The sequence below is a fragment of the Juglans regia genome, chromosome 11 (assembly GCF_001411555.2).
Source record: "Juglans regia cultivar Chandler chromosome 11, Walnut 2.0, whole genome shotgun sequence".
Classification (NCBI taxonomy): domain Eukaryota; kingdom Viridiplantae; phylum Streptophyta; class Magnoliopsida; order Fagales; family Juglandaceae; genus Juglans; species Juglans regia.
The window spans coordinates 10,549,362-10,575,034 of record NC_049911.1 but is presented as its reverse complement, the minus strand read 5'-3'; the positions used below and the strand labels follow the sequence as shown (position 1 = coordinate 10,575,034).

At 37.5% G+C, this 25,673-nt stretch overlaps 2 protein-coding genes across 2 annotated transcripts; both read right to left on the bottom strand.

Annotated features, from left to right (window-relative positions):
- Positions 1 to 9,130: 9,130 nt before the first annotated feature.
- Positions 9,131 to 11,185, bottom strand: LOC118349889 (disease resistance protein RPV1-like). Its single transcript, XM_035695826.1, has 4 exons — positions 10,253 to 11,185; positions 9,605 to 9,727; positions 9,430 to 9,554; positions 9,131 to 9,305 (listed from the first exon to the last, which is right to left on the bottom strand). Exons 1-4 carry the CDS (start codon positions 11,183 to 11,185, stop codon positions 9,131 to 9,133), a joined length of 1,356 nt encoding a protein of 451 aa, XP_035551719.1.
- Positions 11,186 to 22,843: 11,658 nt separating this feature from the next.
- Positions 22,844 to 23,674, bottom strand: LOC109005485. The gene is made up of 2 exons (XM_018984450.1): positions 23,510 to 23,674; positions 22,844 to 23,434 (listed from the first exon to the last, which is right to left on the bottom strand). The coding sequence occupies exons 1-2, from the start codon at positions 23,672 to 23,674 to the stop codon at positions 22,844 to 22,846; spliced, it is 756 nt and encodes a 251-aa protein (XP_018839995.1).
- Positions 23,675 to 25,673: the final 1,999 nt, after the last annotated feature.

The window sequence follows — 25,673 nt, the reverse complement described above, 5'->3', positions numbered from 1 at the left end:
CTCATTTCATCACATCTCTGAAAACAAACGAATGTTGGCACCGGTTCGACCATATCTCCAATCCGATGATATTTCACGAGCATTAACTTCTATGACGCTTGAAAATGACACTCATGATGCAGAATGAACGGCAGACACTGCTACTTTTGCCTGCATGACAAAAAATTCAGGAATGTTCTCCGATCTTCGTCGATATCTTGGTTTGGTAATGATGCTTTTCTAATTGGTGATGGTAGTCTTCACGAAATCACATATATTGTTGACACCATTATTGGTGGTGGAGACTATGAATTAATTAAAAGATATTTTACTTGTTCTTGATTTGACAAATTTTTTTATCAATTAGCAAATTAACAACTGATTATTCTTACAATTTTGAATTTTACGGTATTGATTTCTCTATTAAAAAAAGGGTAACTAATTGCACATTGTTGAATGGACGATGGAAGGGTAACTTATATGTACTATCCCCACCACTTGAAGCACACATCTCCACTTGATTTCGAACTGTTTTTAAAGAAGTGTGACATCAATAGTTGAGACATCCTCAAGCATCTACACTTTGTTCTTCGTTCTCAAGGCTTTATTTATGTTCTCAGCAAAAATAAAAACAACTCTCTTTGTGAGAGTTTACAGTTAGGCAAAATGAGCAAACTTCCATTTTTACCCTCTTCTACTATTGGTTTAAATGTATTTGATAAAATTTATTGTGATTTATGGGGACCAGTCCTAGTTTTATCTGTTGGAAAATCTCAATATTATGCATGTCTTGTAGATGTTTTTTCTAAATATAAGTGGTTTATTCATTTACGAAAAAAATTTGATTTTCTAATGTCTTTAGTTTATTTAAAAATTTGTTGAATGTCAACAAAAATATCAAAATCTTTCGAACCGACGGTGCTGGTGAGTTCACCAACGCCCAACTCAATCTTCACCTTCAACAACAATGTATTCTCCATCAATACTCATGCCCTCATACCCCCGAACAAAATGGCTTGGTGGAATGACATATCAAACAATTTGTGAATTAGGTATGACCTTACTTTTTCAAAGTAGTGTTCCAATACGTTTTTGGGTCGAACTTTTTTCAACTGTTGTTTTCTTAATAAATCGTTTCCTTTTACTAAATTAGATCTTAACTCAACAATTTCCCTTCTTCATGGTCATTATCTCGACTATACATCTCTTCGGGTCTTTGGAGTCTAAATGCTACCTATATACTTGGGATAATAAGCACAACAAATTTGACCCCAAAACTCTCCCATGTATTTTTATGGGCTATAGTGACAAACACTAAGAGTATAAATGCTACCACCCCACCTCTTGTCAGACCTTCATCTTTGGACGTATTTTTTATGAATCCACCTTCCCTTACAAACAGCCTGGGAATCTCCACCTCCCTCCTGCTTCTGACCAAAGTTTATCAACATTTATGGATTAGCGTTCACCAACCTCTACACTTTCTAACCCAACGAGTGTCTTTAGTGTCTCTTTTTTACAAGTACCTCTTCCACCAGCTGACTCCATGTCACCCGTGATTGGCGCCACCCTATACCATCTTTGACTCCTTTGGAGTTGTCTACTCCGACTTCACCCCGAGTCGAGCTTCCTAGTGCCCAACATGATGACCTTCCCCTTTGCCGACCCCTCTCCACGCCCATTGATCCACTCATTTAAGATCTTCTTTGCCACAACATGGTAACCCGCTCTCAGGCTGGGTTCTACAAACCCAACCCGAAGTACGCCCACTATCACATGTTGACCTTCCCAAGGAACCAAAGACAATATGCTCCGCCCTTAACCAGCACTGCAAGATAAGATCCAAGCTCTCCAAGACAACAACACTTGGACACACATGCCTCGTTCCCCTCACATGGATGTTATTTGTTGCAAGTGGATCTTCAAGACCAAAATCAATGTCGATCATACTCTCGATCAGTTGAAAGCTCACCTTGTTGTCAAGGGCTTCCATGAAATTGATGGTGTCAATTATACAGAGGCGTTCTCTCCTGTAATCAAGCTCGACACCATCCGAATCGTTCTCAATATTGCCCTTGTTCGCCATTGGGATAATCACCAACTCAATGTCAAGAATGCATTCCTCCATGGTAATCTCCAGGATGACGTGTTTATTGACCAACCTCTAGGTTTTATCTATCCTACTTTTTCTTCTTATGTTTGCTAGCTAAACAAGGCCTTATATGGCTAAAACAGGTCCCTCGCATTTGGTTTGATAAATTTAGTACTTTCCTTATTGCCTATGGTTTCCAATGTAGCTCTGCTGACCCTTCACTTTTCATATATCACTCATCTCTAGGCACTATTTTCTTTTACTCTTATATTTGGATGATATTGTTCTCGCTGCAGTTCAAACCCCTCACATCTTAATGCCTTCACTACTACTCTTAGTCAATAGTTTGCTATGAAAGATCTAGGTCTTATAGACTATTTTTTAGGCATTCAAGTCACTTGCAAGTCTCATGGTGTAGTCTTATCTCAATCTAAGTATGTTCTTGAGATGTGATTAAGGAAGTGATTATTAATGAATTTGTATTTTTTTTAATGATTAAGGATGTCTAAAAAATACTGGAAAAAAATCATTTCCATTATTGTACATATTTGAGATGCACATTTGGTGCAACCTAACATTGTCCTAAAATAAATTAACAATATCTTAATAGGATTGGCCAGTCAACTCTGATCTAGATGGGACCGATAAACTGATTGCTAACTTTCTAAATATTATGGGTGGAAAAATTTGGCACAGTCTTTTTTTAACAAAAATGTTGGAGGCAACCGCTAGGGGGGGAACTGCGGCGTAACCACATCCCACGTGGCATTAAATGGAAACGACACAATTTCATTTCTTCGTATCTCAAAACCATTCCTTCTCATTTCCTTACTTTTTCTCAGCGTCTTCATCTCAAAATCGAACAAGCACATTTGTTCCTCGTCTTCCCCATGCACAGAGGTAGCCCCTTTTGTCTTCCCCAAGCACAGAGGTTCCTTCGTCTTCCAGATCAGAGGTTCTTTCGTCTTTGTCTCACAGTCTTCCCATTTCCAACTTTCAAACCACATAGCTTCTTTGTCTTCCCAAAGCACAGAGAAGCCAAATACCATTTCCCCTTCGTCTTCCCCAAGCACCGATCTAAAGTCTTCCCCCACTTTCCCTCCGAAGCTGAAATATTCCCATTCCTTCAAAGCCCCACCTTACCATGAAGCGAAATCCACTTTAGATCTACATGTCCCTTCATGTTTTCATCTCCTAACCTTCCATTCTGAAACCCTAACCCTAATCCTCACCCTAACCCTAACCCGAACCCTAAAAAATTTGGTGTAATCATTAATCGGCCCGAGTTTCAAATTATGCCCTTTGAAAAATCAGGTTAATTTTCTCATTTTTCTGTGTTTTGCTTTTACTTTCCAACATACATTCTATATATACTTTTTTTTTTTTATATATATTTTTTTATGGATGCTTGTAGTTCCTATGGAAGACATACATACTTGATTCTATATATGCTTTATTTTTTTCTGTGTTGGGTCGTATAGTTTGAACAACTTTGCCTGTTTGTTTAAAATAAAAAGAAGCGAAAGTTTGGCACATTTTAGTAGCACTACCCATTACGCACAGTCCGTGTTTCTCTACTTAATTTCTTATATGTTCACATCATCATGTTTTAATTCCAATCACGCTTCCATATAATGCAGAGAGTTCTATAGCATGGTCCGTGAGATCTTTATCTATACTCAAGAGGAGGTTTAGAAGATGCGACCCCATCCCTTGAATCGCAAAGTCAATCAGATCTCACCAGTTGAATTGAATGATTTTACACTACTTCAGGTGTGAGTCCCAAAAAAAGGTTTGGTATCTATGACTTTACATGGTTGTTAATAAGTTTGTAATGCATTTAACTCTGGTTTTATAGGTAAACTTTAAAGATTGTTTTACTTCCTAGTAACCCATTGGACATTAGTTTAACGTAACTCACAATATTTCTGCCTTAATTGGGAGACAGAAGAAGGGAGATTTTGCTGTGCATTCTCAACTCAGATGATGATTAATTAGGAATTTAGAAGGCATTTTTATTCTCATCGGGTTTGTTTAGGTTGTGAAGCTAGAAAGTCTACGTTTGTGGAGCTAGAACGTCTACGTTTTAGGGTGTGCGGGGGCACTGGCCTTTGAAGGGAAGCCCTTATCTTTTGCTTTTTTGATATTCTTGTTGTTCATCCTCATGTCCTATTCTTCTTCAAAAACAATACAACAACCTCACTTCCTCTTAGATTTAGTTACGTGATTGTGATATATTATTATAGATTCTATTCAACTCGATCGAGTCATTGCTAGCCTTGCTAGGGCCCATCATGGAAAATGAAATGGATGTTTTCAATTATTCCCCCCCCCCCCTCTCTCTCTCTCCCCAATTTGTGACCTGATTGTGATTTTGGTTCATGTTAGAATGTCATCATCATCAATGTCTTCTTCATCCTTTACTAAACATACTTTGGGTCAATCATTCTGCTTCTGTGAGGTTGAAGCCATACTAAGATACTCAAATACTGCAAGAAATCCCTTATGACCATTCTCAGGGTGTCCAAAGTACAACACAGAGGTAACTACATCATTTGTACACCTAATATTTGTCATATTTGCATTAATAAAATATAAATAAACATGTAATATTAAAATTGTGCACTTGCTTACGTTTCCCCTTTATTGGTGCTTTCTTCATTTTCGTTTAACTTTTTGCATGTCTTTCTCCATCCTGGATGTTCTCTTCAAAGATGGGGGGCTTACATTTCTCTCTCACAACAAGTGGGCTAAGTCCTTGCTTTGAACGACCAACTGTAGTTATGTCATTTGTCGTACAACAAACATTGGAACCCATTAAAGTCATTGATGGAGGTTCTTGGTTGTCACAATATAAGTCAATCATTGCATATAACTTATTAGTTACATTCTCAATATGCTCTTTCGAACCCGCTACATGAGTAATCATCTAATAACAGATATTCAATATACTTGAATATCTGTTAGCATCTACCCGCTGATCCTCTACGTCATATCTACTGAATTAACGTATATCTCCTTTTGATATCCTTCCTCCATTGATCTAAAATGTACCTATATGGCAAATATTTGATTCTGTTACATTTGAATATGGCCAAAATAGGCCTACACAGTATTTCCCTCATTTGAAATAACCCATATGAACACCTTGCAACATAGTCTTCCTCATTAAAGTCCATAGAATGAGTAACTAGCTTAGTGAACTCTTCAATACAAACTTCATCTTCTACTAGATAGGTTTTCATTACACCATCCCTTCTAAGTAGAGCTAGATCCATATTGAGCATACCATGAGATGCTTTTGGACTTCTCTAAATTTAGCATTCGTGTACAACTCTTGAAATCTATTTTCAATTGGAGATCTAGATATGCATGAAATTATGACGCTAAATAAGTGGAAGTCTGCGCTAGTTTCATTCTCGATTTTCTTTCTCAATGTGCTGTCAAACTGATCGACAAACTCATTCAAATTTGTCCTCGCATGAACATAACAGTCAAAAAAAGCATCCATGCTCTCGCTCCACTGGGTTGCACTCATTCTAGCCCAAAAGAACTCTTTTAAGAATGCCAATACCCAATGCTCATGCTCAATGTATAAACTTTGCAACCAAACATTCCCATGCAAGTTGTACGTTGTGATTAACTGATCCTAACATTTCTCAAAATCTTCAACACTTTGGGTGTCATATAGACATTTCATCAATTGACTTTCCAGCCCACTTTTGTAGAAACCATGGGAGCTAGACTTCTTGGGGACTTTCTTCAATATATGCCGTAGGCAAATCTATGTCGGCTTTCTAGAAAGACAACAGCAATTGCATCTTTTATTGCTCTTCTTGATCTTGATAATAGCTTTTGGAGCTATACCATCCATACACTGCAACAAGGTCTTGAATAACCACACAAAGGTCTCCATATCCTCACTGTAAATCAATCTTGCTCCCAACAGAATTGATTGCCCATGGTGGCTTACACCAACAAATGATACAAACGGCATTCCATATCTATTCGTCAGATATGTGGTGCCGATTGAATGTGACCACTTAATCGAAATATTGATAGGCTGCCCTACTACTAGGGTCTACCCAGAACACATTCTTTAACCTCCCATCACCATCTAAATCCATCAATGCGAAAAACCTGTTATTTTTGTACTGCATCCTACAAAAATACTCTTGAAGCACTCCAGCACCCACTTTCCCAAGTTGTAGATATATTGCCTTGTCGATATAATTACGACAATCCTTTTAAAAAAAGAGAGGTTCTCGAATCCACCCACACCAATGACAAGAGATCTGGAGCTCTTATTCATTTAGATGCCAGCCAAGTCGTTTGTATCTAGGACTCTTTTTTACTTAGTCATTTACTTCTTTATTACATCGAAAGAAGTGAGATTTCTTTGGACTAAGGCCGTGGTTATGGATATTATGAACTGTTGTCAAACAGAACTTTCCCTCAACTTTTAAGGCATTAATATTTGCCTTACTATCCGTCTTTTCTATCGGACATGGTTTGCCCGGGCCTTCCCACCACGGGCACAACAAAGGGTGACATATCTAGCAATCTCATCCTCTCCCCTCTCATTCTTTTTTGTCATCACCCCAAACCCGCATTTCTTAGCAAATTCCTTATAATAACTCATTAATGCTTCAAAAGGATTAAACTCCATCCCCGAATTTGGCTCCTCAATCATATCACCACCATACATTTGCACTAACTAAGGTGTCCCGTTATTTCCATCCTCAATTTGTTGTGAATTTGGTCTATCCCTTTGCTTTCTTCAACTCTAGAGGAGGTACATCGTGCATTTTGCAAAAAGAACAAAAAATCTATTACATTAAACTTCCGAAAAAAGAAGAATTATAAAAAAATACAAGAACACAAATGCATCACCACCTGAATGTTGATATTCTTTGGCATCTAGATATGGCAGAAAAGCTGGTGACAATGCAGGAAGTGGTCCATAGTAACCGTGCATGTAATTTGTGAAGTTTGAACTAGTTGATGGTATGTCCTAACATGTTATAGGACAAATTATTCATGTATTTTGAAAATAAATATCAACTCAACACATTTCAACAAATTTTTAAAAAATATAACATACCACGGTTAGGGGATTTGTGCTAGATGGTATTAGCGAAGATGGGTGTTCTTACCCTTTTCCCATACTGAGAGGGAGACACATGCATTGATTTTATAATAGTAATTATTGTCAATATAAATCTCTTCAATAATATTAAATATTTAATACATGTTGTATAACTCACATTAAAATCTATGACATTAAAATCCAAGTTAGAAATATAATCAATTGAACCTCAAAACGATGATCTATAGCATCTACCTAGCGCAACATCATCTAAGTCATGTTAGACAAATCAATTAAATCTGCAAGCATTGTAACAAATCCATACTTCTACCAATAACACGTGATATTGAAGTTTATTGAACTAGAATTTGATCATGTTATATATAGGTGACACTAATCCATTAGATATACAAATGGGGAAGAATATCCCAACATATCTAACTAGCACATTTGCCATGCCACTAACACACAACTTGTAAAACCACAGACATAGATCTGTTTTTTTTTCCCCCAACATTTTTTTCCTCAAGCTCCTAACAAGAATTAAGTCCTCCATTAAATGGGTATATGCCTAGACCCCAAAATATACAGGAAAATAAATCAAAACCCCAACTAGAATATGAGTTCAAAGCATGAATCAAAACGATTAGTGAGTATAGAAGAAGACGAAACTTTTCCCAATGGATAATTTGGGAAAAAAGCTACTAACCCGTAAAAGCACAAAATCTCAGGTGAACTGGGCTTCAACCTACGGCGACAAACACAGATGTAGATTTGGTCCTACCCACGAAGACGACGACAAACGCAGATTTGGCTACCCACGACAATGACCACCACCGTAGATTCGGTCTTACCACATGACAACGACGATAGACCAGGTTCCAATACCCACAACGCATGACGACACTGTCTCGGACTCTTTTTCTCCTTTCTTTGTCTTCTTATTTTTCGCAATGCCACGTTAGCCGATTCCCCAACGGATCCCCACCCCAGTTGCATATAGAAGAACTGTTCTTTCAATATGCCTAAATGGCCTTGAGATTTTGATGTTCCCTCCAAGTGGCGGTCTGAATAGTGACTACAAAGCCTCTTAAAATTAAAATTATGAGGGATGCTAAAAATCATCCCACACCATACATATTACATCTTACATATTTTAGATTTTATTTTATTTTTACTAAACTAATTAAGTTTTTCTACTCAGCATCCATACATCACATATTTTTTATGAAAAAAAGAAAAGAAAAGAAAAGAGATATGGTGTGTGGTGTCTGAAATTATAAGAAGAATTATTCTAAAATTAAGATTTATAGAAGTTTAGGGCTCATATTTTAGGATTTATTGATTTAGTTTATTGTAAAGTAATTAATGAAATCACGACGTGGTGATGAGTGATTGGAGAGCATAAAAACCATTTTTAGAGATTATAGATTGAGATTTGAAGGGGTTGAAAAAGAAAAAGAAACCCTAATGAATTGTAAATCGTATATGATAGATTTTTATAAACAAACTCAACAAACTGGCCTTGATCAAGATGACTACCCTTGAAATTCCTTGGATCTGAATTCTCTACCTCATCAACTTCATAAATAGTAAAGTGAGCATATCCCTCCCACTTACAATTATTATCTAAGTTTGGATGGATTTGAAGTGTTACATGAGAAACAAAACTTCTCATGTTGATCAGCTCTCTAACTTCAGCTCCCAAGGAAGATCCACACAATACCTTGGGAATAAAATAATTATTTTCCTACTTGTGAAGTAAGAACAAAAAACAGAAAGATGTTAATTGGAGCATATTAAATAACCACTCCCACAAAACATCTTATGAAAAGATCAAAGAGACTCACAACATCATAGCCTTTTGTCTGCAAATTACTTTCTACTTGATTCAAGGTTCTAATGTAGTAGACTCTGTTATCAAAACCAACATAGAAGGCCCCAATAGAGTCATCATTGGTCATAAACATTTATTGCGTAGAGCAAGCATCATTTGAGCCAAACTCTGGCATTGTGAAAAACTTAGTAAATTTGATAGCAGTTCCACCATTATACAATTGTTCCAGATACCCCTCACCATTCATGTCTTGAATTCCACCAAGTGCTAGGCAATCAGATACATCCAGAATTTTAAGAGATGACAAACTACAAATAACGCTCGAAAAAATTGAGAGCTTATTGCAGTTATAAAGACAATATGGAAAGGCCGCATAAACTCTTAAATGATGGGAGTAGTTCCTTTATGGTAGTACGATCCAAATAAAGTAACCGCAATGTAGTCATGTTTTCCACAATGTCTGGGAACTTCTCAAATCTTGAACAATCAGAAAGATAAAAATGTTCAAGAGACTTCGAGTTAATCTCATTTGGAAAGCTTTTAAGGCGTTTGTAAGACTGTAGATTCAATCGTTAAGCCGTTTGAGAACACCAATAGATTTGTGGACCTTAGATAAATTTGTACAACCATCAAGGTCTAGTGTCTCAAGACTTGGGACTCCGGTGAAGTTTGGTGTCTCCAACAAGTTTTGAGAGTCACTAAGATCAAAGCGTTTCAAACTCCCAAAACTCTGTTATAAAACAATAAATATTGAAAAAAAAAAGCATTATGGAGGTTAGTACCATTAGTAGAAAGAAGGACAAGAAGAAAACACCTTACACTAATTCCCTTCCATAGTTCCTTGATGTGACTGTAAGGAAATGTAAGTTCAATAAGATTGTCTACTTGAAAGCTGTTAGACAAGGATTTTGAAGGATATTCAGACCATTCTAGCACCCGTAACCCATGTGTTGGAATGAATCTTAAAGGGTCATTGTACCAATGCAGATTCAATAACTTATCATAGAGATTAGAAAAACACATGTTGACAAAACTTGTGTTGCGAATTTTAAGAATTCTCAATTTCTTCATCTTTGAGAAGGCTCTAACATTGAATCGTACCTCATTTTGATTAGGTAAGTTTAGCAATATGCCTTCAATCATGTCACATCTCAAAAAAGCAAGAACAAAAAAATTGTGTGTGAAATATTTGCAAAAAACTTAAGAATTAGAATGAAAATACACTATACATTTATATCTGGATTATTCCACTTACAGTATTATTTTTCAACACGTGAAGGACATCCTTATAATGCCACAATCTACTACACCGGACAGGCTCTTCTTGGGATTCATCAAAAAATTTTTCTTGACCCATTTTTTGTAGAAAATCATGCATCCTCAACCTTTTAGATGAGATGGTTATAAGACATTTCTCCATGAGAATATCAATATTGAGGTAGGGGTAGTAACCAAAACCTTTTAATATATCCATTAAAATGTTATCTAAGACCTCTCCATTGAAAAAACAAGCAATATCTAAAAATAGTTTCTTTTGCAAATCCTCCAATCCATCAAAACCTGCTTGAAGTATATCTAAAATTCCTTTATTAGGATTTGCTTTCAGTTGATCCCAAGCACCTTTCCATGCATTTGTTCCTCTACCAACCAAGGAGGACCCTAAAACTTTGAGAGCTAAATGAAGGTCTTGAGCATATTTCACAAAGCCTTTGGATAAATCCACATAATTTTCTTCAGGATAGGGCTTCTTGAAATTTGCCAAACTAAAGAGCTGCAATGCTTCATCATTATTCAACTCATTAACCTTATAGATATAATTCACTCCATGTCTTTTCAATAAATGGTTATCTCTGCCCTTTAAAATGATTCTACTCCCCGGGCCAAACCAATAATGGCTCCCAGCTAATGCTGTTAAATGTTCTTCTCTGTCCACATCAACAAGGACTAAAAATACATTTTTATAACACAGTCTATTCTGTACCATATTCATTCCCTCACGATCGTCCCATATATTTATTTCCCTTTCCATGAAGATTTTAGAAAGAAGTTGTTTTTGTAAAGAAACTAAACCACGATTTCTAGTTTCTTCTCTAATACAGGCAATAAAGGTGCTAGCTTCAAATTGGTAAGATATTCTATCATAAATGACTTCTACCAAAGTTTTCCTACCCACTCTAAACCATACCATGAATTCCTATAAAGCGAACATCATCCAATCCAATACCAAGTATGTTCATCATTTCCTCCACTCGGGATTCTATTCCAACAAGGTCCTTGGAAAGAGTTGAAAAGTTACGACTCAATCCTTGAAGTATCCTTTTAATGTTTTCTTGAACAATTGTTGATTCATACCAAAATTGATAAGAGAATTAATTATTATGAGATAGTGATAGCCTTTCAAGAGCCAAATGTATGATAATGTATTAATGTGCAATGTAGCACATTCTAAGGAGCATGGTTTTGGGATTTTGGTTGTATCCTCCATGCTCCCTTTGTATAAGGTATTACTCTACCATAAATATGGGTTATCAATAAAATTAGAGTACTGTTCTCATATTGTTTAACTTTTGACCCTCACATTTCCATTGTTTTTTTAGTGAGAATCAGGAGAGTTTGGGTGTTGTTTCTAAATTAGAATCCATAGGAGAATTGTAGGTTTTGATTAGGAATCAGGGTTTCTTGGTACGTTGATGATCTCGGAGTTGCTGTTGATGCCAAATCCAAAGGTGATGCCTTGTAGTTTCATATAATTGGTAGTAAAGTACAAGGGAATCGACTTAGGGAGCAATGTAATGATATGTTGTCAAAACTAACTAATGCATATAGTAAAGCGGCCAGAGGAAGGAAGTTGTAGCTCTGATGATGAAGGGAGGCCATAGAAATGCTTCCTTTTAGAGGAATAGATATGGATGCAATTTAAGAAGGTAGTCAAGTCCCTATAGAAGAGGAACCATGAGTGATGATACAATTAATAGTCAGACAAATATACATAATTTAAAAAAATCCAACCAAGGGGGAAAATTGGGTGATGGCAATAGCTAAATGGCCAATGCTTGAAGATGGAATGATTAATATTAGGGGCAAGCACCAGTTGTATGGGCAGGCAGATCTCCTTCATTGTTTCCCTAAATTTGTGGTCATCCACAACCAAAAGCAACGAAATAGATCTTGACTCAGAAACATTAAATAGATCATCAAATATTCAATCTGAATCTTGCATACCACGTAAAGCCATATTAGTTAATAAATTTATTTTTATGAAATTTCTTATCGGAGGTTTGGATAGTGAGTTGAGATGAGATGGGTTGAGATGAAAGTTGAAAGTTGAATAAAATATTGTTAGAATATTATTTTTTAATATTATTATTCTTCTGAGATTTAAAAAAGTTAAATTGATTAATATATTTTGTATGAAAGTTTGAGAAATTTGTAATGATCTAGATGAGATTGAGATGAAATATTTTTTTTATCCAAACCTAATCGTGGCAGTAGCACTTCTCTAACAAAAAAGTAGTAGCTCATAAGGATCAAATGTTAAATTTATTTAATTAAAGGGATTAGATTTCACATCAAGAATTTATAATTTTTGTCACATGAGCTAGATCTCTAACTGATCAACACGAGTCTAACATGTGTATTTATATGAGTTCAATTAAATTTGATTGGTACAACCGGCTGGTATCCAAATTTATGGGGGTACAAATTTGAGAATCTCCAACATAACCATGAATGCTCTGGCTATAAGAATAAAAGAAAAAATGTTACCTAAGATGAAAATGTTACCTAACTAATCAACACGAGTCTAGCACGTGTCTTTCAAAGCAACACTCCACGTTTGCATCTTCTCCATATCAATATTAGGGTCTTCTTCATGCCTAGCGAAAGCCCCAGTTTGGTTTCGTACCTCAAAGGGATCAACATGGTAGAAAACAGGCCAAAACTGTCAAACCTGTCTCTCTCATGCATTGGACAATCTGGACAAGTTCAGTCAAGCACCATCTTGAGGAAGCATAGTTTTTTGAGATAATGAGGATGGCGTACATGGATTCATGTATTGCTTTCAAGAGCTCTTGAGAAATATACTTTCCTCGCTCAAGTTTCTCGTCATCTTTAAAGGCAATCATGCCTTTGTTTTCTAATGCAGTGTATAAATGGTCTGTAAAACTCTTGCAGGTGTCTTCGCCATGGAAATTGAGGAAAACATCATGTATCGATCGAGGTCTTGGAGAAGTGGAAGAAGGCGGTAGTATTGATGATAAGGCTCTTTGAGTGCTTAGGGGAACCATTGGACACTTGAAAAAAAAAAAAAAACTTGTTTAAAGAAATGTTTGCTACTAATTTGTAGATCACTTGGAGAATTATGAGAAGAGCTAGCACTAAAAGGCTAGCTAGAGATATATATAGGAAAGAGGCTCCCTTGCTTTCCAAATATCAAACAATTTAACAAACATCACCATTAGTGGGAATCAGGCCAGCTTGATCATGGGTTGATGTTAATTTCAGCCTAGAAGACGTAAACAAGATGGAAGAAAATTTGAGATCAGTTGACTTTGGAAAATTGATGAACATTAATGGTCTTGGCGGTGGGTTTCCACTACCAATTATCACGTCTTCCACGACATGATCACAAGTCCAAACCTCCAATTGATCTATTGTTGGGCAACCTCGTCATTAGAAGATTTTATTATTCATCTTAAATTTAGGTTTCTACAAAATGTATTGGGCAATAGGCATAAACTTTATATTTGGTAAATATCCAACAGTGTTTATGTTAAGAAAGTTGTTTGGTAAATAGCTTACAAGTTATTTTTGTGCTTTTTTTTTCTTTTAATGTATTTTGAGTTAAAAACATTTGTATAATATTAGGCTTTCTTTTCAACTTTAGCTTGATTTTCTTGATTTCAATTACGTTTTTTTATTTTATGTTAATTGGTTTTTTTATTTTAATTTTACTTTTTTAGATCTCTTCCAGTTGATCATTATGTTAAGAATTATGTTAATTGATCATTACTTTTTTACCCTTTTTTTTCTCTCTACGTGAGAATTAGGGTTTCCGTTGGTTTTGTGTTGGCCTACGGTTCCTGCATGGTGAATCTAGTGGAGTCATCATCTCAGGCAGTGGTTCAACCGTTTGTTGTGGCTGGGAAGGGATATGGAGGCACTCGAGAACCTGTGAAGATTGTGGGTGGAGGTATTTTACGTGGAGGCTATGCTGATATAGTGGGTGATAGACCACAACCTTTACCAGCATTGAATATCCCGGTTGATGAACCTAGATTTGTTGAGGGGGAGATGTTCTTTATGTTTTCTTAGGCAGAAATCTCAAAATTGGCAGAACCATTTCGCTTTGTGATTGTTCTAAAGTTTCAACATCGTCGGCCATCTCTTGATCTTATTAGAGGATTTATCAAACATAGATGGGGTTTACAGTCCATGCCAGTGGTGGGCAATTACGGAATCCACGTAATATTCTGGTTAGACTAATAAATGAGGATGATTTTGTGTCTGTTATGGCCAGAGGAAATTCGGATGTTGATGGAGTCCCTTATAAAATTTTCCATTGGACCCCAGGATTTAATGAAGATGAAGAATCTCCTATGGTTCCTGTATGGATCACATTACTGGGGCTTCCATCGAACTATTTTCAGTATTCTCTACTAAAAAGTTTTGGGGATGGATTTAGCCGGAGACGACGAGAATATGTGTGGAGATGGATGTTTCGGTGGCACTCAAATCCCATTTCTGGATTGGCCCGCCTGGGATCCAGAGCAGTCACTATCAGGAAGTTATTTTTGAGCATGTTCTGGCATATTGCATTTGGTGTCGAAAATAGGGCCATGTGGAAAACCAGAGTAAAGCTAAGGATAAGAATACCAGGAAGGGGAAACAAAAGGTGGTAGCAGAACAAGAAAGAACGGGGGCTGAGAAAAAGGTTTGGAAATGGTGGGTGAGAAAAAAGCAGAAAAGAATGTTCAGTCTACCGTAGAGGCAGAGAAAGAAAAATCGAACGCAAGAAGGAAGGCTATTTTGGAACTTATTCGAAAACAAAATAATGCCGAATATGAACATCAGATGGAGGCTTTGTATGTTGATCCGAATGGTGTGTCACTTTCAAAGAATCATTTTATTCTACATGATAATCCTATGGATGTTCCATTGGGTCAGTTGATTACGGATAGTAAGAAGGAAAAATATGATGAAGACGTTCGGGCTGGTGGAGTAGCACTGGTTCCCGATTTGTCTTGGTTTGAGGAAACAGAGATGATGGATGATAATGCCATTGTTGATGAGCTGTTAGGAGATTGTGGGTCACCTAGAAGTTCATTAAAACTGATTGATGAAAATCTTAAATGTGAATTATGTCGAAGTGATAACAGGAAGGTTATTGTGGGTAATGGATAGTGAGATTGAAGTCCTGAAAAAGAAATTTCGAGGAGGAAAAATGAAAAAGGCAATTGTTGTTCTTGAACGGACAACACGCTACACTAAATGTTATTAATTGATGAATATTTTGGTCTGGAACATTAGAGGGATTTGTTCGTCGAAGGCAAGATTGTGGCGTGTTCTTAATAAATATTGCCCTTTGGTTGTTGCAGTGTTAGAACCATTTCTTTCAGTAAATAAGTGTGCTCGTTGGGCTCGATGGTTACATCTTACTAATTATTGTAATAATATGGAAGTGGGTGGTAAGGTTTGGTTGTTCTGGGCCAATGGCATTGATTTTCAGTTGCATTCAGTGATGGATCAAGCTGTATCTGGGTGGTTTTCTCATCGTAGTTCTCGGGTGTTTGCTCTTTTTATCTATGCCAGTTGCTTTCAAGAACAGAGGCGTCTTCTTTGGAATTATCTGATGAATATGGATGCTGGTGGTTTGTCGTGATTCCTTGGAGGGGACTTTGATATTATTCGGTCTGCAAGAGAGAAAATTGGTGGCATTGGTCACTCATCCAGAGGGTGTGCAGATTTTAATAATTGTATTCAAGCTTGTGGTTTGGTTGATATTTCCTATTCTGGTAATTGGTTTTCCTGGTGTAATGGAAGATTATGGGGTGGAAGAATTGGGCTAGACTTGATAGAGTGCTAGTGAATACAGAGTTCTTAGTGAATTTTCCATATGGCCATATAGAGTATCTCCCTCGGACGTCGCCTGACCATTGCCCAATGGTTAAATCATTGTTGCAGGAAAGGCGTGTTGGTCCGAAGATTTTTCACTTTCAAAGAATGTGGTGCCATCATGTTGATTTTCTGGATGTGGTGTGGGAATGCAGGAACTAGGAAATTCAGTGATGTGCTATGGTGATATTCAGTTGTAAACTAAAGCTATTGAAACAAGTATTGAAGAAGTGGAATAGGGGTCTTCGGAAGAGTGGAAGTGGATCTTAAAGAAATTGAAGAGGAGCTCCTGGATCTTGAGACATCGGTTCAGCAAAAATATTCTTTGGATGTGGAGGCAGAGCTTTTGAGATGTAAGCAAAAGCATATTCAGTTTTGCATAGAGAGGAGATAATGAGGTGTCAAAAATCGAGAATTAAATGGATGAGTGAAGGGGATGAGAACACAACTTTCTTTCATGCTTCCTGAGTTGTAAAAAGAAATTTAGAGCAGTGGAAAAATGACTCTTGAAGATGGTACCATTCTAGATCAAGTGAAGCGGTTCTTGAGGGGGTTGTGGTCTTCTTCTAGAAGCAGCTTTCGACATCGGCTGTGTCCTTTGCAGAAATTGGTTTGAATCTTTTAACCCCTATTATTTCTGATGCTGATAATCGGTTGCTTTGTAGAGTCCCTCATTTGCTTGAAATTAAGGAGGCCTTATGGTCGATTCCGCAAGATAGTAGTCTGGGGCTTGATGGTTTTTCTGCAAGTTTCTTTCACCATGCTTGGGATATTATCAAAGAAGATTTATTGAAGTTGGCTATTGAATTTTTTGAGGGAAAGCCGTTAACTATGTTTTTTGGGGCTACCAATATTGTCTTGATTCCGAAAATGGAAGATCCGAGGAATTTCTCGCACTTCAGGCCAATCAGTTTATGTTCTATTATTTATAAAATCCTTTCAAAGGTTTGGGTGAATCAGTTGGAGCCTATCTTGAATAAACTAATTTCTGAGGAATAGTCGGCATTTCTAAAGTGAGAGCAAGAAAGTGATTCATAGTATGAGCAAGAAAGTGAGAGGCGGTAACACCATGATTAAAATTGATATGGCAAAGGTGTATGATAGGGTGAATTGGAGGTTTTTGATGGAAGTGATGAAGCGTTTGGGCATCTCGGATCATTGGAGGAGTTTTATCTTTAATTGTATTTCTTCCCCAATGTGTTCCATTATGCTTAATGTCTCGATGAAGGGTTTTTTTAAACCCTCTCGTGGCATTAGACAAGGTGACCCTTTTTTGCCATATCTTTTCATTTTATCACAAGAGCTTCTATCTCGGATGATTAATGATGATCTTCAAAAGGAGAGAGTCAAGCCTTTCTATGCTAATGGAGGTACTTTGATTTCTCATTTGCTTTATGCTGATGATGTTTTGATTTTTGCAAATGGAGGTAAAAGATCTTTAGTGCAGATTATGAAGACCTTACATGCTTATGAATCTATGTCGAGGCAATTGGTTAGTCAGGATAAATCCTCTATTTTTTTTTCTCTTCGAAATTTTTGCTTGCTCGAAAATTAGAGGTATTGAGGGTAACAGGGTTTATGGAGGGTAAATGGCCGTGTAATTATCTTGGTGTTCCATTGCATGTGGGGCGGCTTACTATCAAATTATTTGACCCTTTGTTGTTGAAGATTCAGAAGAAACTGGCTGGTTGGAAGAGCCATATTTTATCTTTTGGAGGTAAAATTACACTTCTCAAACATATTTTATCTAGCATGCCAATTCATGTTTTATCTGTTATGAATTTACCAAAGGGTGTGTTCAAAGCTCTCAAGAGTATTTTCTCTAATTTCCTTAGGAGCTCGAATGAGGATAAAAAGAAAAGGAAATGGGTGTCTTGGAAAAATATTTGCTTACCGGTTGAGGAAGGGGGATTGGGCATTCGGAATCTTGTCGATCCACAAATGTCATTATTCATGCAATTTGTTTGGAAGTTACTAGATGGTAAATCGTGTTGGGCAAAATTTTTTCTGGCTAATTATGTGGATGAGAAGCATCCATTGCTCCTTTCTAATTCTATAGGTTCAAGGTTTTGGAAGGGTATTATGTCAGTGATGCCAACTGTGATCAATAATTCAAGAATCTTGATTAGAAGTGGTGAATGTAATTTTTGGTTTGACAATTGGCTAGGGGATGTAGCCATGTGAATTCGGAAGAGCTTAGTGGAGATGAAAATTTATTGGTGAATGAAATCCTAACTAATACAAGGTGGGATGTCGTCAAATTGCGTACGTTGGTGTCGAAAGAAATGGTTGAAAAAATTATTGCTTCATCGATTCAGATTGCTAGGGCTACTGATGTGCGTATTTGGCAGCCTAGTTTGGATGGAAATTTCACTACTAAATCTGCTTGGCATCTCATTAGAGCTCAAGGACCGATTTATTTGTGGAGAAAATGGCTTTGGCATAAATCCATCCCCAAGAAAATGTCTTTTCTTTGTTGGTGTGCTCAAAAACAGGTGTTACCAGTTGATGATATCCTTATTAAGCTCGAAATATCTCTAGTCTCTAAGTGTCATTGTTTTGTTTTACGACATCAATAATCTATTGATCATATTCTTTGTAGTGGTGATTTGGTTGTTACGGTGTGGAATTTTTTTGCAGCTATTGTGGGGTTCGTTTGCCTCAAGTCCAAAGATGGCATGTAGTCATGAATGCCTGGTGGCTTCGGGCCTCTTCTTCTTCTCAAGTAGGGTGTTGCCGTGGTATTTTGCCTATCACTATCACTTGGACATTATGGAGAGCGCGTTGTGATGATAGAATGGAAGGAAAAAAAAAACTGATTAGAGATGGGTGGTGCGATGGATTAAGCTGATGTTAATTGATATTTTTTCTGTGCACAGGAAGTTTGATAGATGGTGGCAAAATGATCTTAAAATTTTACAAGATTTAAATTGCCCCATTGCTGAGGATGTTAATAAAAATATGAGAGCTGTGGCTTGGAAGAAACCGTGTAGAGGTAAGTATAAACTTAATGTCGATGGTAGCTCGCTCGAAAATCCTGGTTTTGGGGGTGGAGGAGGAGTGATTAGAGATCATGGAGGTTGTTTAATTGCGGGTTTTGCAAATCACTATGGGCCGGTTTCCAACAATGTGGCTGAAGGAAGAGCTTTAATGGATGGGTTACAATTGGCTCAACAATTGAGTATTCGAGACATAGAGATGGAGTTAGATTCTGAAGTTATTGTGAGGTGGGTTGAGGACAACAATTGTAACTTATGGTATTTGTGGGATTATTGGGATGATATAAAGAGGTTGTTTTCTGAATTAAATTGTTCCATTCATCATATTTATAGAGAAGCTAATATGGTTGCGGATTATCTTGCTAAAGAAGGTGCTTATAATCGATGTAAGTATTTTATAACTTCTGACATTGGGCGGGGGATTCTTGGAGGCTTATTACGGACGGATTATTGGAGACTTCCATATTTACGGATGTAATTTCTATTTTGATCTATGAATTAGTTTTTTGAGCTTGGTTTTTTTTTTATTCACCACCTATGTTATCTTTCAGGTGGTTGTTTTGTAACCACAATTTTCCTCTGCCATACGTGAGGGCTCATTATTAAACTTGAGACGGGGCTACTATGTGGGTGGCTACCGGCTCTTCTAAAAAAAAAAAGATCATTATGTTAAGAAAACTATTTATTTCATATGAACCTACAAATTATTTTGTGGTTTTTTTCCCCTACTTTCTAGAAGTATTATAAGTTTATTTCCACTTTCCATTATAAATATATTCTTTCACTAAGCCACGATAAACCTATTACGATTTATGTAAATAAATTCTTATAATGTTTTTAAATTTTAATATAAGTTTCTTAAGTTTTGGCTTTTTATATTAATTTTACTTTTTTACTTCACAATGGCATGCTGATTAGGTATAATTGTGTGAATTCTAATTGTAATCATTTCGTTGGTTTTTACGCAACATGTGACAACCAAGTACGTGTGTGTGTATATATATATATATATATATTAGTACCAATGAATTTACTTTATTAGAAAAAAAAGAAGGAAAGAGACCAGTTTGAAATTGAGTACTTCTATATGTCTGCCTACACAGCACACTTTAGTTGGAATTTCCTTTTTTTTTTTCCTTCTAATTACTAAAACGTGCGTTTTGTTGAGAATGTAAAAGGCTCTCCAGCGCCCCCTCCATTCGAAATCTTCTGCATCCCCCGCCATTCGAAATCTTCTCTAGCCCCCCCTCCCCTTTCCAACTCGCACCAGCACCCTTCGTGTGTGCTCCACCACACCGGCATACTCCTCCGTAATCTCTCTTAGCCGCCGCCGACCTATTTAGAGCTTTCATTTTTTACAGATTGACCAAGATCGGCCTTAGATTGTGTTGCCCAACTTTCTCTCTTTCAAGGTAAATCTCTTTTCAATAGCTTTTGCTTCAAATATTTGTTCTTTTATTAAAACTATGCCCTCAAAGATAATGTCTTTGCTTTAAGCTCTCTTTCAATGGCTTCCTCTACGTTTGTAATGGTGCTCAATGGGTAAAGCTAAGATCTTTCATGTCTATTTCGGGATTCCCAGCAAGTCATTGTGAAAACTAGGGCTTCTTTTTGTTTCTATAATTTTCTTTTTAATCATCAAAGACTAGCCCGGTACATGTCCTTTTTATTTTTATTTTAGAAAATTTTCATATGTGCATTTGAGGCATTCTAACACTGTTAAAACTTGCAACATCCATATATGCCAACTGTTGGACCGACTATGCCATACCCTCCGTTGAGTAATCCAGAGGAGTTGAGAAGATTTCAAGAGAGTAGCCAGGTACATGTCCTTTTTATTTATTTTTTAAAATTTTTGTGGCTTTCTAACAATGTGCCTAATGCCAACATCCCTCGATGCCACTTGTTCGATCGAGTATGCCATACCCTTCCTCGAGTAATCCGGAGGAATTGAGAAGATTTCAAGAAATTGGCCAGGTTAATATATTTTATTTTTAAAAATACTCCATTTCAGTGTTTCTAACACCGTGCCTACTTGCAGCATTCAACTGAAAAGATCCCCCCAACGCGCAAGTGAGTCATCAACTATGCCATAGTGTTGACTTTGAAATGACTAACGGTATGACATTTTGATTAGTATGCGTTAACATTAACATGTTTGTATTATATAAAAATCATACTTTTTCATTTTCAGAACCTTCATCCAAGGTAATTAAAGAGACGAAGTCTAAGGGGAGTAAGAAAGTCTTGGATGATGATGAACGAGTTGAAGTACCGAGATGTGGTATGGAGTTTGCCAAGAAGAAAGAGCTTATGGCATATTACAAATGATATACCAAGCAAGAAGGTTTTGGTGTGATGACGTTTAGGACGAACAGAGACGTAGATGAGTGCGACATATGTGACAATTTGGTATGCGCATGCTGGCAAGTACGTGCCTAGCCATAGTAATGTCTCCAGGCTAGGATCCACAACTAAAACAAGCTGTAATGCTAAGGTAAACGCTAAACTTGCGAATGGGGTATGTGTTTGACAACTATTGAGAATGCTCACAATCATAGTATAATCAGCCAGAAGAAGTCTAGATTTTTTAGATCTCACAAGTGTTTGGATGAATACAGCCAAATGGTGATTGATTTGAATGACAAGGTAGGTATTCGAATGAGCAAGAATTTCCGGGCGCAGGTTCAAGACACGGGGGGGAGGGGAGGAGTTTGAGAATCTTGACTTTCAAGGGAAAGATTATCACAATTTTATTGATAAGGCCAGACACTTACAGTCTTATAGTTAGGTAAAGGGGGTGGCCAAGCACTTGGTGAATACTTTGAGAGAACGAGGGAGATGAATGATGGTTTCATTTCTGTCATGGATGCAGATGATAAGGGAAGATTACGAAACATTTTTGGGTTGACGCAAGAAGTCGAGAGTCATATGAGTATTTCGGGGATGTTATCACATTTGACATGACGTACATAACAAATAGGTATGGTATGCCTTTTGCTTCCTTTATTGGTGTAAACCATCACGAGCAATCAATCCTATTAGGGGTTGGCTTGATTTTCAGCGAGGACACAAGTACATTTGAATGGTTGTTTCGAGCATGGCTAAAGTCCATGAATGGTCGGTCACCCAAAGTCATCATAACTGACCAAGATCGGGCAATGAAGAATGTTGTAGACACTTGTAACAACCCCGCCCTAGGAAGGGTAGAATCACTACGTACATACCTGTCCTTTTTTTTTTCTAGTAATATGCGATCAACATGAATATGACACACGTGTACTCTAAATTTCTAATTTAATAAAGGGAACACTGATAGACCTTCTTTTTTTTCTCTTTTTTTTTTCTAATAAAGAGAGGAAATCATATGTCCAAGAGTGATCCCCTCCCACGTGTACTAACCCTCATATATGGCGGAGGAAAACCTTGAAAAAACACAATGGAAATACAGATCAACAAAACCAAATAAAAAAACAGCAACAATAGAAAAACCAGACAAAACCTAGCAATAACAACCAAAAGACCCTGCACAAAACCTCCACCCACACTAATGGCTAGACTAGCCAAATAGATGGAAAACCAATTTTATCAAGCCGTAAAATTCCTTTGAGAAGAAGAGGCAACTCCTGAGCCAACCACCACTCCCCATTCATTCCTTCCGCCCCCATCCTTGCTAGAAAATCTATAGATTTATTCCCTTCTCAGAATATATGATAAATATGAACATTAAGTCCCTATAAGACCTCCATTACCTCCTCCCAAAAATCCTCAAAATACCATGTGTTACATCTCTTTTCTTTTATCCAGTGAACAACCACCCAAAAATCAAGCTCGACATCCAGATCAACAAAGCCCTGCTCTTGATCAATCTGAATACCATGTAAAAGCCCCAATAGTTTTGCAAAGTTATTAGTACCGTTTCCCAAACTAACAGAAAACGCCATCTTCACATTACCATCTAAATCCCTCAAGACACCCTCTACTCCTGCTGGACCCGGATTCCCTCTCGAACCGCCATCTACGTTCAACTTCATTCTTCTTGCAATCAGTTGAGACCAGTGAACCAGACAAGGACTCCTCTGCTTCGGGCCCCTTACGTGCACTTGAAGATCCTTTAAAATTTTTATATCCCTCACCGACTGTTGCTTGGTAGATTTTAGTTTATCTCCAATTCCAGCACTCCAGTACTTCAATTGCATCCAAACGTGATTGATAGACTCACTTATTCCTTCTACTCGAGCACGGTATCTCCTCAGCCAAGGAAGCCACGTGATGACAACAGGTAAGAGCCCCAACAACTGCCCCCATATGCGAACTTTTGGTACCTTTCAAAAGCCACATATCGATTATTTGCCCCCAGGATGAGACCGATAACCAACCAAGCCCCACATATCTCAAACCACATATCGGTTCAACAATTCTTTTGCAAAGTTACCAATCGCAAGAACATGATTCAAGTCCTCATACCCACCCATTGAGCAACAATCACATTTACAGACAATCGGAATTCCAACTGAATGTAGCTTTACATCAACACTCAGAGAATTCGTGAAGTCCTTCCACATGGTTATTGACATATTTTTTGGAAGACAAGAATGCCACATCCAGTCAGCCCACCTCACTGCCGGAGCTCAAACTCGAATACAACTCCATGCACTCTTGGTCGTGAACTGCCCAATCATATTTTCAGTCCATACTAAAACATCTTCCCCATCTATACGCTTACGTACAACTCTTAACACCTCATTTGCTTTCTCCTCCCCAATTAACCAAATCGGCTTGTCCACATCCCACTCATTTTCAACCCAGCATTCTTTCACTTTCATATCTGGACACTCCACATTCTCATGTCGCGCACCAATGGGGCCATCCTCCAACCACCTATCCCACCAAAACGAGACATTTCCTTGTCGTAGTTTCCACTTAGATATGCTAAGAACCTTTGGTATGCACGAGTGTACTTTCTTCCAGAATCTCGTTCCCTTCCCCTAAGACAACAAGGAAATATGCCAATCCTTGATATACTTAGCTTTGAAAAAACGAGCCTAAAGCAAGTCCTCTGTTAATAACTTCCATGCAAATTTCATAAATAAAGATTTTTGCACATCCTGCGAATTACGGAAGCCCATACCCCCTTCAGCCATCAGAAGACACAATTGTTCCCAAGACTTCCAATGTTTTCTTGGTTTGCCATCCTTCACAACCCAAAAAAAATTACTCAGACTTCTGCTGATTTTATTCAACACCGATAGGGGCACATGAACTGTAGAAAGCAAGTGAAAGCGATGACTCATAAGAACCTGGTGCAGAAGCAACACCCACGATCCAAATGACAAGATTTTGTTTTTCCATCCCTATATTCTATCTTTTATTCTACCGACTATATCCTCAAGATGCACAGCTTTCAATTGACCAGATAAAATGGGCACACCTAAATATTAAATGGCAAATGGCATTCCACAAACCAATAGCCTCAATAACCTTCGTCTTCTAGTAGACACAATATGTTTTGAAAAAGTAATAAAGGACTTAGAGGGGCTTGCCTTTTGTCCTAACCACCGTTCTTAAGTGTTAAGAGTCTTTGAAATCTCTAGAACGGAAGAGGTACTCCCATTTGCAAAGATAACAATGTCATCCACATAATAAATGAGAAATAACTGGGGCTTGTCGAGGAAGAGAGAACGCACCAATCTTCTTCTTCAGGAATTGTTGTTTTATCAAATGAGACAGAACTTCTTCCATAATAATGAATAGATACGGTGACAATGGGTCACCTTGTCTCAACCCCCAACCCCTTGGAAAATACCCTTTAGGAACACCATTCATCACAGCTGAAAACCAATTTTGAGAAATACATCTATTGATCAATCCATAGAACCTCGTGGAAAACCCAAAGGAAGCAAGGATGTGCAGCAAAAACTCCAAGCCACACTATCATATGCTTTCTCCATATCCAGCTTAAGTATAATGTTCCCTCCCCGAGCTGGTTTGTCCAGACTCTGACAAGCTCTAGAGTAAGATTGATATTATCAAAGATAATCCTGCCAGGAATAAAAGCCCATTGTTCCATCGACACCAGACTTGGAAGAAGAGGTGAAAGACGACTAACCAAAATTTTAGGGCAAATTTTATAAAACACTGAGCACAAACTGATAGGTTGAAATTTATCCAAACCTGTAGGCCCAACCACCTGAACACCAAGAATGAGGCCGAGAAGTTCCTTGGAAGAGCAGCACCAGAAAAAAATTTCTTGCACCGCCTCGACAAGATCCTTACTGACAATATGCCAACAAGCTTGATAGAAACTAGAACCAAATCCATCGGGACCCAGGCTACTATCCACTGGAATGTCGAACATTGCATCTTTTACATTCTGGATTGAAGGAAGCTGACCCAAAATATTATTATCCTCCTTTAAAATAATCGGTTGAATTATCTCAAATAAATTCGGCTCTTCCTCCACTTGATTATACTCCAGAAACTTAAAATATTCCACCGCCCCCTCATGCACTTCTTCTGGCCTCTCAAGCCAACTGCCATCTAGAAGTTTCATTTCATGCACCA

Bases quoted from the DNA above. Each gene is read 5' to 3' on its own strand.
- LOC118349889 (XM_035695826.1), bottom strand. From the start codon at position 11,185: ATGGTATGGTTTAGAGTGGGTAGGAAAACTTTGGTAGAAGTCATTTAT. The intron at 9,728-10,252 runs GTAAGTGGAATA...GTTTTATAACAG, and splicing joins ACGTGTTGAAAAATAATACT to AGTTTTGGGAGTTTGAAACG. The intron at 9,555-9,604 runs GTCCACAAATCT...TTGAATCTACAG, and splicing joins GTTGTACAAATTTATCTAAG to TCTTACAAACGCCTTAAAAG.
- LOC109005485 (XM_018984450.1), bottom strand. From the start codon at position 23,674: ATGTGGAAGGACTTCACGAATTCTCTGAGTGTTGATGTAAAGCTACAT. The intron at 23,435-23,509 runs GTTTGAGATATG...GGCTTTTGAAAG, and splicing joins AATTGTTGAACCGATATGTG to GTACCAAAAGTTCGCATATG.